General features: G+C 39.6%; 1 protein-coding gene across 1 annotated transcript in view; it reads right to left on the reverse strand.

The window, feature by feature from the left end:
* Positions 1-691: 691 nt before the first annotated feature.
* UGCG (UDP-glucose ceramide glucosyltransferase) overlaps positions 692-14,304 on the reverse strand; it is a 31,452-nt gene continuing 17,839 nt past the window's right edge. The window contains exons 5-9 of the mRNA XM_083719475.1: positions 12,226-12,338; positions 10,722-10,900; positions 8,582-8,668; positions 5,262-5,451; positions 692-3,265 (exon numbers count right to left, since the gene is read on the reverse strand). Of these exons, the coding sequence (XP_083575601.1) occupies positions 3,095-3,265; positions 5,262-5,451; positions 8,582-8,668; positions 10,722-10,900; positions 12,226-12,338 (740 nt within the window). The 3' untranslated portion in view covers positions 692-3,094. The remainder of the gene's footprint in view (positions 3,266-5,261; positions 5,452-8,581; positions 8,669-10,721; positions 10,901-12,225; positions 12,339-14,304) is intronic.

The raw sequence follows: 14,304 nt of genomic DNA on the forward strand, positions 1-14,304 counted from the left end.
CCCTGAGTGCTCACTGGAAGGACAGATCCTGAAGCTGAGGCTCCAATACTTTGGCCACCTCATGAGAAGAGAAGACTCCCTGGAAAAGACCCTGATGTTGGGAAAGATGGAGGGCACAAGGAGAAGGGGACAACAGAGGACGAGATGGTTGGACAGTGTTCTCAAAACTACCAGCATGAGTTTGACCAAGCTGCGGGAGGCAGTGGAAGACAGGAGTGCCTGGTGTGCTCTGGTCCATGGGGTCACGAAGAGTCGGACACGACTAAACGACTGAACAACATGGTGTAAGAACAATAAATCATGTTTCTGTAGCAAAGCTATAGGGGTCCAACCCATTCTGCAGCTGAGATGGGAAACAAGTGTATTCAGTGAAACTCCCAGAGTGCAAGACGCTTGTAGTGACGTATTTACAGGTTTCCAGCTTGTTGGGCTTCTAAGGAACTTTGAAGTTTTAGAGACAAACTCCTTGTGAATGGATATTAAAAACCCTAATTTGATCAGAAAATGTAATTATCCGGAGTGCATTTTACAGAACAATGTAAATGATACAAGATTGGCGGGGGGGGGGGGGAGAGAGACTAGGTTTTGGTCTTCTAATGAAACAGTCACACACATGTTGTATATGAAATGCATTTAAAAGGATGTAATGGAGAGAGAGAAAGGCGATAAATAGATTTACTTTCTCAAAACATTTGATTGTATTCAAAATTTATTTTTAAACAAAAAACAAGACAATGATTTTAAATAAACATGGTATTCTTAACATGTTGACAGACAGTTTAAATTAGCCATTGTGAACCGTTGCTCTGTTCTGTCACAGTGCCGTACTACAATATTTTCAAAGTATTTCCATTTCATAATCAACCCGGATTTCTTATATAAGAAATCAAGTTGTTCATCTGAGTGAAGCATCAGTTTCCTTTAATTATAAAGGTTTCACTAATGCAAACACACATATACACACACACACCTATTTGACACAATTCTTCATAGTGACAACACACACGCACGCACACACACTGAAGTCTGTCAGGCCTTTTTGGTTTTTCTGTTACACTGCTGACATGGTGATTAGCATCAAGCTAGACCAGCTAAGCTTCACTTTAGCAGTATAATGGATGGCATCAACCAAACTTCACACAAAATAACCCCACACAAACATTATAAGCAAAATTAATCAAGACAACAGTGATAAAACAATGAAGATGACAAAAACGCAACTTGAGTGGGTCATAACCAGACTAGTTTGCTGCGTGCAGCCTTCCTCGGGAATTTCTTCCCAATTCACATGTAAATAATGGAACACACATTAAAAAGCCTCTGTTTGTGGAAATAAGATGCCCTTCAAAACATATTCTGTAATGTCATAAGGCAAATAAAGAGAATGCAGGATGAAAGGTTTTGGTCTAGGGAATGTTTCATAGGATCTGTCTACACACAAACATGTGCGTTCACACACGCACATTATTGTATTACACGGTGTGTGTACAGGACAATTAAATGGATTGGCTCAGTAAACTGGAAAAAATGTACTTCTATAAATGCTCAGAGTTATTGCTAATATGCTACAGAGTAAGCTCTTTGTCACAGAAGTACCAAAACTTAGGATTTAAAGCTGCCATATTGGAATACACATACTTTTATGGTGACAGCATGCCATGCCCATTTGGAGGAAAAAGCAACATAAATACGGTTATAAAAAGAAAACAAAGGCTTATGTTGTGCCCCTCTCCATTTTGCTTTGCAACCAGAGTCTGTTTTAAACAAGTCCAGTTCACCACATTAACAGCTACCCCACAGTGAAAAACAAGCCAACAGGAGGAAACAGGGTAAGAGACAGCATGCATTTACAACTTGCTTATAACCTAGTCTTTTCAGTTGTTACAACTTGAATATAAAAAACCCAATTGAGAGACCAGATTAACTAAAGGAAGAAAAAAAGCCTAGAGCGGACCTAGTTTGATAGTTAAAGCTTACCATTCCATATCAGTAACAGCAAACTCATCTTGCATTTTAATATACTGACAAGTATCTATTGCAATCAGAGATTTAAGGATGACTAGTGTAAGAGAGAGACCTATGCCCACTTAAAAAAAGATACTAAATACCTGCATCATGAAATTACATTCTTAAGAAGACACAGTGTGTAAGAAAATAGCTCGTATGTGAAATGTTTCTGAAATGCATTCCCCCTCTCCCCATAACTATCAAACGTTCACTCACAAAAAAACACAAAAACCCCACCCTTTTAAAAAAGTCAAAATGGGAATGAAGGAGATTAGCTTGGCTAATTACAGCACAGTGATTTAAAATGGTTCAAGACAGAACCGATTAGAGTTGGCCAAAAAATGCCCTCTAGGCATAGCTAACCATTAATTCATCCCACCCACAACATCAAACTCTGTCCACTTTTGGCTCATTGCGGCGAGACCAAAGTTGTTTAATATATATATCTATATACATACACACACATAGATACAAATTTCCAGCTTCAACTTGTAAGGCCTAGTTACCTATTTATACTTGCTCCGCAGCAACTACAAGAGGTAGGCATAGATCATCTAAAAGGCTTCTCTCCTTGTGCCCCGCCACTTGTGCTTCCCAAAGCTAACTGCACTTAAATAAAAATGCTGCTAGCCTTTCAGTGGATAAAATCCAGTGGCCAGAAGGCCCTTGGGGACAGAGTCATAGCTGCGCTCTTGCACAACTCCCTTTCATTTCCAGGGGACTAGTGTAGAACTTATTCCCAGTGGATTATGTCCTTTGATTAACAAAGAGTAGCTTTTACTATACTGAAGGATACTGTCTTTAGAACTTGCTGCAGAACATTCCCAAGAAAAATGAATCCTGAAACCAATTCTCTTGATTTGATTTTGTACATAAAAACAAGATACCATTTGGCCAAGACTACAGATGTACTTTTTCACAGATGCAAGTGCCATGCAAAATAAATTAAAGAACAGATATGAAAACATACAGGTAATAAAACTATTGAAGGTAGATTTTTTAAAAGCATTTTATATAAACATAATTTATAATACTTTCTTTTTTTCTCCTTTTTCTTTTCTCGAAATACACAGTCACAAAGCTGTGGCTATACATCCAGAATTTCCTCTGCTGTGCCCCCACAGCGTAATCTGTAGCGTCCTGTCCTCCAGCTAATAGTAGGATCCCACAAGGCCGATAGGAAAATGTATATCGTCATAGACTCTCTGATGAACCATGCCACTGCATAGTCAAGTTTTGAAAAACACAGAGCACCGCCCTGGGGAATAGACAAAACAGATGTTCACATTTAGTGATGATACCAACAACTAAAATAAATAATTATTTAATGAACATAATTTAATCAAAAATAACATTACTTTAACATAGAAAAACTTAAGCAATTGCCCTTTAGCTCTGCAACACTATGGTGCCCCTATTCCATGCAAAACCCAATCTAACACTTGAGAAACATAGGCTAGTTCACACATCACACTAAGCCAAACCACGGCACCGTGTGAACACATGGGCTCTGGAAGAGGAGACTACAATAATAGAATCACAGAACTGTAGAGTTGGAAGGGACCCAGAGGGTCATCTAGTGCAATGTAAGAATATCAACTAAAGCGTCCATGACAGATGGGCACCCAACCTCTGCTTAAAAATCAGAGACCACCACCTCCCGAGGGAGACCATTCCGCTGTCAAATAGCTATTACTATGAGAAGGTTCTTCCTGATGTTTAGTCAGAATCTCCTTTCTTTTAATTGGAATCCATTGGATCGGGTCCTAGTCTCCAGGGTGGAGAAAACAAGTTTGCTCCATCTTCCATGTGACAGCCCTTGAGATATCGGAAGATGCTATCATCTCTCTTCTCAGATTCCACTTTCCCAAACTCCCTCAACCATTCCTCATAAGGTTTCCAGACCCTTGATTATCTTGCTTGTCCTCCTCTGCACACATTCCAGCTTGTCAATATCCTTCTTAAATTGTGGTGCCCAAAATTGGACACAGTGCTCCAGGTGTGGTCTGACCAAGTGAAAATAGAGTGGTACTATTAATTCCCTTAACACCACACTAGACACTAGACTTCTGTTGATGAAGCCTAGCATAGCAGTAGCTTTTTTCTGCATTATACCGTTGACTCGTGTTAAGCCTGCTAGATTCTTTTCACATTTACTACTAGCAAGCCAGGTGTCCCCCCCCCCCCCAATCCTATATTGGACACACTGTCTTCCCTGGCCATTCTACTGCCACACGGTTATGGCATGGCTTATTATGCTGTCTGAACTTGTCTGCCAGACAAACTATATGTCATAACCCATACGATAAATTTTGGCTACATATCATAGTTACTCTGGAGAATAGCTTAAATTTGGATGACAACTAAGACAATCCATGGCTGCACAGCAACACAACGGCAGCGGAGGATAGCAGCCACAATCTTCTCTCCCAGATCCCACACACTGACATGTTTGCAGTAAGCTATGGTTTGACTGAGCATGACATGCAAATCAGGCTAAACTCAATTTGATAAGGAATCTTTCCAAGGGCATACATGCATTTCATAATTGATGCTTACTGATTCTCCTTAGGAATAAACTATTGGTTTTTCTAGTTCAGAACTGTTCACTCTGAGTTGAGAAGGTCTTCAAAATGCTAAATACTAGTCTTTCAATCCTGCTACCAGAGATTCCTCTCAATTGGTGATAAAAGAAACTGATTTTGGGACCTTCTGCATGTACTCAGAAGGACTATGGCTGCTCAGAGCAGCTAATCCTTCTATTGTTAGCTGAAGGTGAAGACAATAGGTGTCTGTGCAGTTTTTCTAGTCAAGTAATAGTTAATAAAGCAGAGAGAAATTAGCTGAAGACATGAAACTTCACAAAATTGTGTCAGAACTAACATCCCAGAGGGGTATTGGCATAGTTGAAGCAGGTATTATGCTTTCAACATTGTTTCACTGAGGCCTGCCAACAAATTAATTTATCACTCTTGAAGTTTAAATATAATCTTGCCTGTCTAATGAGCATACCGTTTGGTCAGCCAGCCAATTCATTCAGTGAAAGCATTAATTACATAAGAGGCTGTCAGCGCAGTTTCCTCCAAGTGATGTCAGACTACAGCTCTCATTACCTCTATACACAGCTATTTACAATATGTCTTCTAACCAGGATGAAAAAGTTCTAACACATTTTTAAAAAGTTACGCCAATGATTTCAGTTAATTTAGAACAGTACACATGTTAAATATAATGCTCTGATCAATACAACCTACCTGGACACCCCTGAGTTGAATGTAGTCAAATATAAACCATGCCAAACAGTGACACATAAAAAACACCATTATATCCCATCTGAACACATGGTGAACTGCCCATCCAATTATCAAGCTTGCAACAAAGCACTCCGATATCGGCTCACAGATTATTGTGGCTGGAACCATGTTGATCCGTAGCTTGGCCCATCTATAATTAAAAAGGGGGAAATGTATTTTAAACCTGACAATACTTGTCAAGTTATACTAACAAGATGCTATTTTATTTAAGATCATTTATAGAATGTGTTTCCATTGCAAATACCAAGGTTGTTAACAAAATAAAATCAACACACTGCAGCGATATACAAACATATCCAAAGTTCAGTAGTGTTGGTATGAATGATCAGTGCCCGGAAATGTCTGCGTGAGGAGTTAGGTTTTTTACCAGCCAGCAGAACACCTGCACCTTATTTCCCCATTGCATTTCTGTGTTTGGGGACTGAAGGCAATAGCTAACCTAGTATTTGGCATGCACAACACAAAAAATATCTGGGATGTCGAGACAAGCCAGGGAAAATGCTGGTACAGACTGCTACACAAGTGAAGGAAAAACAGCTGGAATTCTACCACTTTGAGCATACAAAGGAATCAATATGGAAGGAGAGCTACTCAAAAAGAATGAACATTATCTTTTTGAATGCCAATGTTACCTAGGAGGAAGTGAGAATAATAATTGAAGAACCAACAGGAGACAAATGCCCTAGCTTTGTTTGATTTAATAACTGTTAAAAAGGACTTAGGCTGCAATTATGCACACACTTTCTTGAGAAAAATTCCCACTGAACTCAGTGGGACTTGCTTTCAAGTTTATTTATTCTATTTAGAAGACTTCTCATAAAATAATTTATCCAGGAGGAGCATAAAACCCCACTATAATAAAAGCACAGTCAACATAAATACCCGAATGTAAAACTGGCACAATAAAGCCAGCAAACAATACTATATAGAAAGTACAAAGATAAAACGGCTCTCAAATACCTATGTACACTAAAATCACCAACAGTAGCACAGGATTTAACACAGCATCAAAAAGACGTTAATGCGGGTACCAGCCAAGCTTCTCTAGAGAGAGCATTTCAGAGTTGTAAGGCCATCATCAAAATGCCTTCTTTTTTGTGTCCATCCTCTGAGCTTCAGATTGAGAGAGGATACAGAAGGGTCTTTGCACTACAGGTAGGTACATACAGGAAGTACTAAGTTCCCACACAGTGCAGGGCTTTATAGGTCCAAACCGGCACATAAACTAGGCCCAGAAATGAATCTGAAGCAAGAGCAGGCAAGAAAGGACCAGTGAGTTGCATTCATCGTGCCTGCTCACAGGTAACATGCTCACTGCCATATTTTGCACCAGCCGAAGTTTCATATAATACATTACAGCAATCCAAGCCATTACCAAATCATGCATGGTGACAGGTATCCATCCCTAAATAGGCTTCAAGCCAGGATACTAGCCTAAAATGAGGATACTTGAGCCTCTAATGACAATGATGGATATTTCAGAGAGGGTGCGACTCCTCCAGAAGAGGTTGAATCCCACTCATGCTGAGTAGGAAGCCCTTAATGTATCATGGGTGAAAGCATCATTATTGATGAAGATGTGTTTCACTCCTAAGTAGCTGCATGACCCAAACACTTTCTCAAGGTAGACATTTATAAAACAGATGCTTTCCCCATTTTGTCTTTGAAAAGCCTCATCTCTTTTGAAAAAATAAGATGACTGAGAAGAGTGTCCTTTAACTTATTTCTCTCTCACTGGTTTAATCTGATTCATTTCTATACAGTGACATTTTGCAAGATGGCATAGGTATATATCTACGTTTTTTAAGTGAAAATACCATTCTGGTTATATAAGGACTGGCACTGTCTCTAAATCAGTGGTAAAAGAGGAAATGGTCATTATGATACAGCATAACTATCTACAAATCAGGTTAAAATGGATTAAGATAGATTCATTAGTGTTACATTAGGAAATAAAGTGGGAAAGAGGCGGGGGGGAATGGTGAGTGGGGGTGGGGTTGGGTGGCGGTGTTTCTATTTTACTTAATGTATGTGTGGGGTTTTGTGTCAGCGTCGCTTGTGCAGGTCTCTTTACTATTTACCTGTGTTCCTTTGAACAAGACATCAAATGTATTTACCCAAGATCTAGTAAACTAAGAAAACTGATCACTTTGACAATGTCATTATTAAGAGTGTGGAACAAAAGCAAGGTTACTACCACTCTGTGAATCATTGTAATAGATCAGGCAGGATAAACTATTTAGAATAGATGACACCACCATCTATCAATGCACTTAGTTGAAGAAGGCAGTTACCTCATCAAGAAATAAGTGATTTCCTCTGTTCTAATTCTTGAGAATTGTTTACAAAATAAACTAAACAAGGGCTCATTAATGAAACTGAATTGATTTATCATTAGTTTAATGACTGCTACAATTTTAATCACACTATATTGGAAAAGGTAGAAAAACCAGCAGGTTGGCAGTCAGAAATTGAAAACTGATCGTATTTATATGCCAATACCAAGCCTTCCCATACTCATGTAGCCATACCACCACTAATACATAATAGAAAAGTACTAACAGACTCAAGGTAACTCTGACCTATGCCCAAGTACAGAAAAATCTGCCAGGAAAAAGCTGAGGGGAATCTCAAAGACTAGCACCATGCCCCAATATAAGTTGTTGGGAATCACAAGTGTAGAGAGCACTGTTGCACTCAGATCCTGTTTGTGGGCCTTCCCATAGCCATCTGGGGGACCACTGTGAGAAAAGGATTATGTCAGGCTTTTGACCTGAACCAGCAGAGTTCTTATGTGTGTGGTTTTTTTGGTGGGGTGACAACTGGGTGGCTGGGAGGGGCATCAATGGAAGAATTAAATAAACATAACCAAGATCAGACACAAGTCTTTCCACACAAACACACATCCAAAATGGATTTTAAAAATGATGACTCAACGATGACTGAGATTGCTCAGGGAGCACAGAATGATACCTTGTTTAGAGGAGAAGCAGGAATGTGGGGCGGGGACAAGGAAGGGGCTACAACCTCGAAGAGAAGCACTCCATGCTGCAACAGTTGCTGCAGGGCCCAGTTTGTAATTACTTTGCATTAATGTTTCAAACAATCTCTTGTTCTATATTGCTTTTAATGCTAATTCCTGCATAGAACGTCGTGTGAAATAGTAAACTGGTATTTAGCACTGTTGCAGATTGGATCAAAACTATGATCTACAATTGAAGATACCAGAAAACAAAATAATAAAAAGTTCAAATTTTTACCTGATCATTCTGGATTGAAACTGGGAAATTGAATAGGAACCAGAGTTCTGCATTGCAACTTGTGTGGCCATTCCAAATTTCCAGCCCCTGAAAATGAATGCACACCAAGAATGTAACCAAGATAACAGGCAACAGTTCTTGTGACAATTTTATTTCTGTACACTTGTCAAGGACAAACACTAAATTTGTTTCTGAATACGTCTCTTAAATGTTTATTACAGCTGTTAACAGTGCTTTTGAATGTAGCTTACTACTCTGCTACTAGGGGTATGTAAAGATCAGAAGATTCTACTTGTGTCTCTAGTTTGGAGAAGCTGTCCAATTGTTTTGCAGTTACTCTCTGTCTTTTCAATTCAACATTATCTGGGACAGAATTAGATCTGTTAAAAATTAATTTGTTCTCCTTCCCATTCACTATAATGGAGAATTTATAAAGCAGCTATAACTTTTCTTTTCACAGAAGCAGATATCGTTTGCAAGTGTAGCAGCCTCTCCAAAGCAGATTTAATCTGCAAAGTTATAAGCAGATACGCCCAGGAGTTTTCTGGTGAGCTCAGTTCAATGTGCTGGTGATGGAATTGGGCTTGGCCAGGGAACCAGGTGATTCTCTTCCCCCACCCTGTGGGCCAAACTTGATAGGTGGGTGAAGCCACTCACTTGCCAGTCACCTGACTATTTTGAAATCAAAGTGTTGGTAAATGCACAGCCTCACAAACTGCTTTTCAAAGCACTCTGCAAGTTTGCAATCGTCTCCACAAGACCCAATAATTAGCTGATTGCAGTGGGTTTCGCAAGACCCAGCAAAGTGCTCTGCAAGACTCCATTGTGGAACGCTTTATCAAGATGTGATATTCAGCTGATTGTTGAATGTTGTGAAACTAGTTTCAAAGCATTCTACAAAACCAATCATCTGATTATAGCACCTTTCACATGGGCACTTTGCACATGGCCTGGTGGGCCAAATAAGGCCTGCAGGCCAGAGGTTTCCCATCTCTACTTTAAAGACATACAGTCATACCGTGGAAATCAAACAGAATCCATTCCAGAAGTCCATTCAACTTCCAAAACGTTCAGAAACCAAAGTGCGGCTTCTGATTGGCTGCAGGAAGCTCCTGCAGCCAATCAGAAGCCCCGTAAGCCCCGTTGGATGTTTGGTTTCCAAAAGAACATTAGCAAACCAGAACAATCACATCCAGGTTTGCAGCGTTCAGGATCGAAAATGTCCAAGTCCCAGGGTGTTTGGGATCCAAGGTATGACTATATATTTTAAACTAAGTTAGAAGAAAGAGCACCTTCACCTGTGTAAACTAGCCCATATGTTAATATTAGCTTTGGAGGCTCCGATTATAGGGCTGACAGCAACATCAATTTAAGCTGGCAGGCAGAAGAGAGAAAGTCTTTCCAGCTCTTGTTCCTTGGTTACAGAACTCCCTCCCTGCCAAATTATGTGGCCTCTTCTATACAACTGTTTAAATGGGCTTTAAAACGCATTTGCTTGTTTGTCTTGAAGGTCTTAATTGCTGCTGGTTTTGAAACTGTTGATATGTTTAAATTATTTTTATATGAACCAACCAGACCATTTGCTACACTAGTCAAGAAGTTCATAGAATTATAGAATCGTAGAGCTGGAAGAGACCCAAGGGTTGTCTAGACCAATGCAGGAAACTCAGCTAAAACATCCATGACAGATGGCCAGAGGGTGAACTCTTTCTTATAAATAGGTTTAGAGGAATGGTTCACTAGCTTCACTGAACATAGAATCTTTATTTAAATAGCTTACAGATTAGTTTAATCAGTTTAGCATTATATTGATGTGAGTCAATTATTACTCGTTCACTCCCTTTAACACTGGTAACTGTGCTCCATTGTACTACTTAGGCTTCAGAGGTCACTGGGTTGTATTCAAACAAATCATATTCAACAGTAGACCTGCTGAAATCAATGGCCAAGTTAATCACAGCTATTCATTTTAATGGGTCTACTCTTGAGAATGGATACAATCCAATAGGCATGAACCAATAACATGAAGGCTGTGGGTTATGGCTGGGCTTGACTACGTATGCAAAGAAATTTAAGCAAAGCATGCAGTCAGCTTGAAATAATGTACTCCAAGGAGAACTTTATCTGAATATCATCTTACCTGTCAGCTATCGCTTTGGCCATAAAGTAATCCTCAGCAATGTACTGTGCAAAAGCTATGAGTCCTCCAGCCTGGTCCAAGATATCTTTTCTCATCAAGCAAGACATTCCTGTTACACATTTGAAACCAGTTATATGGGCAGAAATATATGTCCTTGGATGGGAAGTGCCAAAATATACCTGTTAAAAGAAAAAGGCAGGGCTAAGTAATCATCTATGGTTCTCTCCTATCATGGCAGTTTTCTTTAAGACTTGCATTCTTTGCTTACCAATCATTATGAATTCTAATCAGTGCAGTGACAGATGCATAATTAGTCATCTTGAAATTCTGCAACTGTTTGTAAAGTTTTGCTCTGAAAAGAAACATCTTACCCTTATGCAACCATTTATAGCTATAGTAACATCTGCTGCAAGCACTGCAGGAATCCCAAATGCAACTTTCCTTACTCAGGAAATTTCCTTCTACGATCCATAAAGCTAGAGCATCAAAGATCTATCACGTGCTAAAATGGCAGGTATAGATCTATGAAGGTCAACATTATTCAGACAGGATAGAAGCTGTAGCACCTGCTACAGTAGCCTGAGCAAAATTTCTATAACAAGAGTTTTCTAGTAGAAAAAATGGAGAAGGATGACAAGGGATAAGATGAGGAAAAGAGGTAAGACAGATAAGAGTTGGATGCAGACAAGGAAAAAATGCCTCAAAATGTTTATTTTCACTTAGTAACATTCATCTGAAATTACACCAAACAATACATTGTTTGACATAAAGTGTCAGGTCCGAAACAGGCTTTCCATGGCAAAAAGTGTTGAGACATAAAAATTAGAACAGCAACACAAAAAGCAATGAAACATCAAATCAAGCAAGCAACAAATGCCCTGTGATTAGACCAGCAGCTGCTAAAGAAACTTTTGTTCCTTTACTGCTCCATGCCACTGCACATAAATTAAGTCTAGTATATTTGCCCCTGAGCAAAATCTCAGTCATGTCCGCAAATATAACAATTCACCTAAAGGAAATGTTACAGGCTTTGTTGTACTAACTACCAGTAGATCAGAATTCAAGAGTGTAGACTAATGGTCTCTCACCCCATATATTGTTTACACAAAAATACAGGGCGCAGAAGAACAAAACAAACGACATGTGGACAAGAGGAAAAAGACAAATTCTAATGGATTTCTCACTTAAATGTCATTTGAAAGCCCAGATGAAAGGGCTGCTGCTATTATCCTTTTTCTATATGGAATTGTAAGCAATAAAACATTTCAATGTGTTTATTCTTCAACGATAACAAGTAATCTGGAATTTGTTGGAATTTGGATTACGATAGAAGTGAAAGACCAAAAACCTGTTATTAGTCATGCACATTTTTCCTACTCAAATAGCAGTGCTTCTTCTATACTTTTTGAGCTTGAAAATGTGACTAACTCATGGAAATTAAGTATATAAAATAGGAGGAGTGGAACAATTTGGAAAGAAATGAAGAGGACAAAAAGAAACTCACCTGTTCTAGAGTGGCAGCAAAGCCCTGTCTATCTGCAACATAGGGCAGGCCATGGACCAGTCCAACTTTTTCAGTCATTTGATTGGCCATATCAGTTAGTGTATCTGGCGTTACTAAAAATGAAATGTGACTGTGGTTTACATCCATGGATTAATGTTTTTAAAAGCTTATGGATTTACATCCCAATTGTGTCTCTTAACTGGCAGAAAGCTTCTGTCCACAGAATGGTAAAGGAAGCCATTTTCAGCTACTCCCCATCCCTAAATTTGCTCTGAAGGGCATCCAACCCTCTGCAGAAGATTTATGGGGGTGGGGAGCTCAGGGGAGAAGGGAATTGCTTAAAGTGGCTTCCCTCCCATTCTGCTGATGGAAGATTTAACATCCATTGAGCAACACCACTAGATACAATCCTTATATGTTTGGTAAAATATTGGTCTTCTCAATAATATCCAAGTTTTCAAACAGCAGTAGATTATTACATATTGTTTGCAAAATAGTAGCAGAAAAGAGTGATAATTCCAAGAAATCCTTTACTCTTTGTTTATAGTTGGTGACAATATTCTGAATATGAGTATTAGGTTGAAATCACGGGGTGGGGGGGAATACTAGAATCAGGGTTGGGACCTGGATCCTTACCTCCCCCACCCACCTGTCAATCACCTGACATAATAAGTCAGGCAACAGCTTCAAAAGGGATCACTCTTGGCATCAACTACTGATCAGTGCTGACAGCATGCTGCTTCACAGGTATGCTGTCAGCACCAATCAGCTGACTGACAGTGCACACTTAAAGGCCCTCTTTGAAGTCCATCCTCAGGCACAGTTTGGATTCAAACTGCATCTGCAGACAGACATTTTCCTCTGTTTGCAGGCATGGTTTGAATCCAAATTACAGTTGCAAATGGACTTTAAGGCAAGCACTGATGATGAACTGATCTGTGGAACTTACAAAACCCTGCTCTGCTTTTTGTAAGCACTGCCAATCACTGATCAGCACCGCTTTAGCCCATGTTTCCATGTCTCTATCTGCCCACACCTCAAATCCAATATGACATCAGGTGCAGGGCAGGTGAGGAGGCATGTGGGCTGGAGGTCTGTCCCCCACTGCAGTAGAAGATAAAGACAACCATTACAGACACTTCAATTTTAAGAGTAAGAGGCAAACTCTAAAATTCAAATTCAACTGCTTAAAGTGTTGCTCAGGCCTGGAAGTGTTGGATCTAGAGGACTTTGTCAGATAGTTGGTTAAGTAATGTGTCTTCCAAAGCTCTGGCCAGCCTGCTGACACCTACCATAATGAGATCTTGATTGAAACAGCAATAGTAAGAAAGGAGGAAGCTTGCTGTTTATTTCTGAGGTGGATTTCAGTATCCCAGTAGTTACAGCAAAACACTGGGCCATAAAAAACATTTCACAAGATGCATCCGCTACACTAGATACAGCAAGCAAAAGGTGCAAGATGTTCTACTCTAATGCTGATTCAAGATAATATAGTTTAATTACTCAAGCTTCATCCAAGTGTAATACATAGAGCAAAGCTGGCAGCAGAACTAATCCGTGCTGTGAATTGAGAGAACTTATTTTCCATTTACATGCCATTCCTTATAATACCAGTTGCGGACGACTCTTCTGGCGAACCAGAGCAGTGCATGGAAACGCCGTTTACCTTCCTGCCAGATCGGTACTATTTATCTACTTGCACTTGACATGCTTTTGAACTGCTAGGTGGGCAGGAGCTGGGACCTAACAACGGGAGCTCACTCCATCGCGGGAATTCGAACTGCCGACCTTCTGATCAGCAAGCCCTAGGCTCTGTGGTTTAGACCACAATGCCACCCACATCCCTAAAGTCAAAATACTCTAAAGTTAACACAACTTCACTTGTTCACATTGGAACCACGCTATTCTTGCTTTTCCCTACCCCTTTCTGTCTATGCCCTACTATTGACCAGTTACTCTGAAATCTGAATTCTAAATTCTGCTGTCTTTTTTACCTGTCTTACTTTACTCTGTCAAATGCTATGTACATGGATAGTGTTCAAACAGCAGCAAGATCTTTAAGAGCATGTAATTAGGAAA

This window comes from Podarcis gaigeae (assembly GCF_964106915.1).
Source record: "Podarcis gaigeae genome assembly, chromosome: 17".
Lineage (NCBI taxonomy): Eukaryota > Metazoa > Chordata > Lepidosauria > Squamata > Lacertidae > Podarcis > Podarcis gaigeae.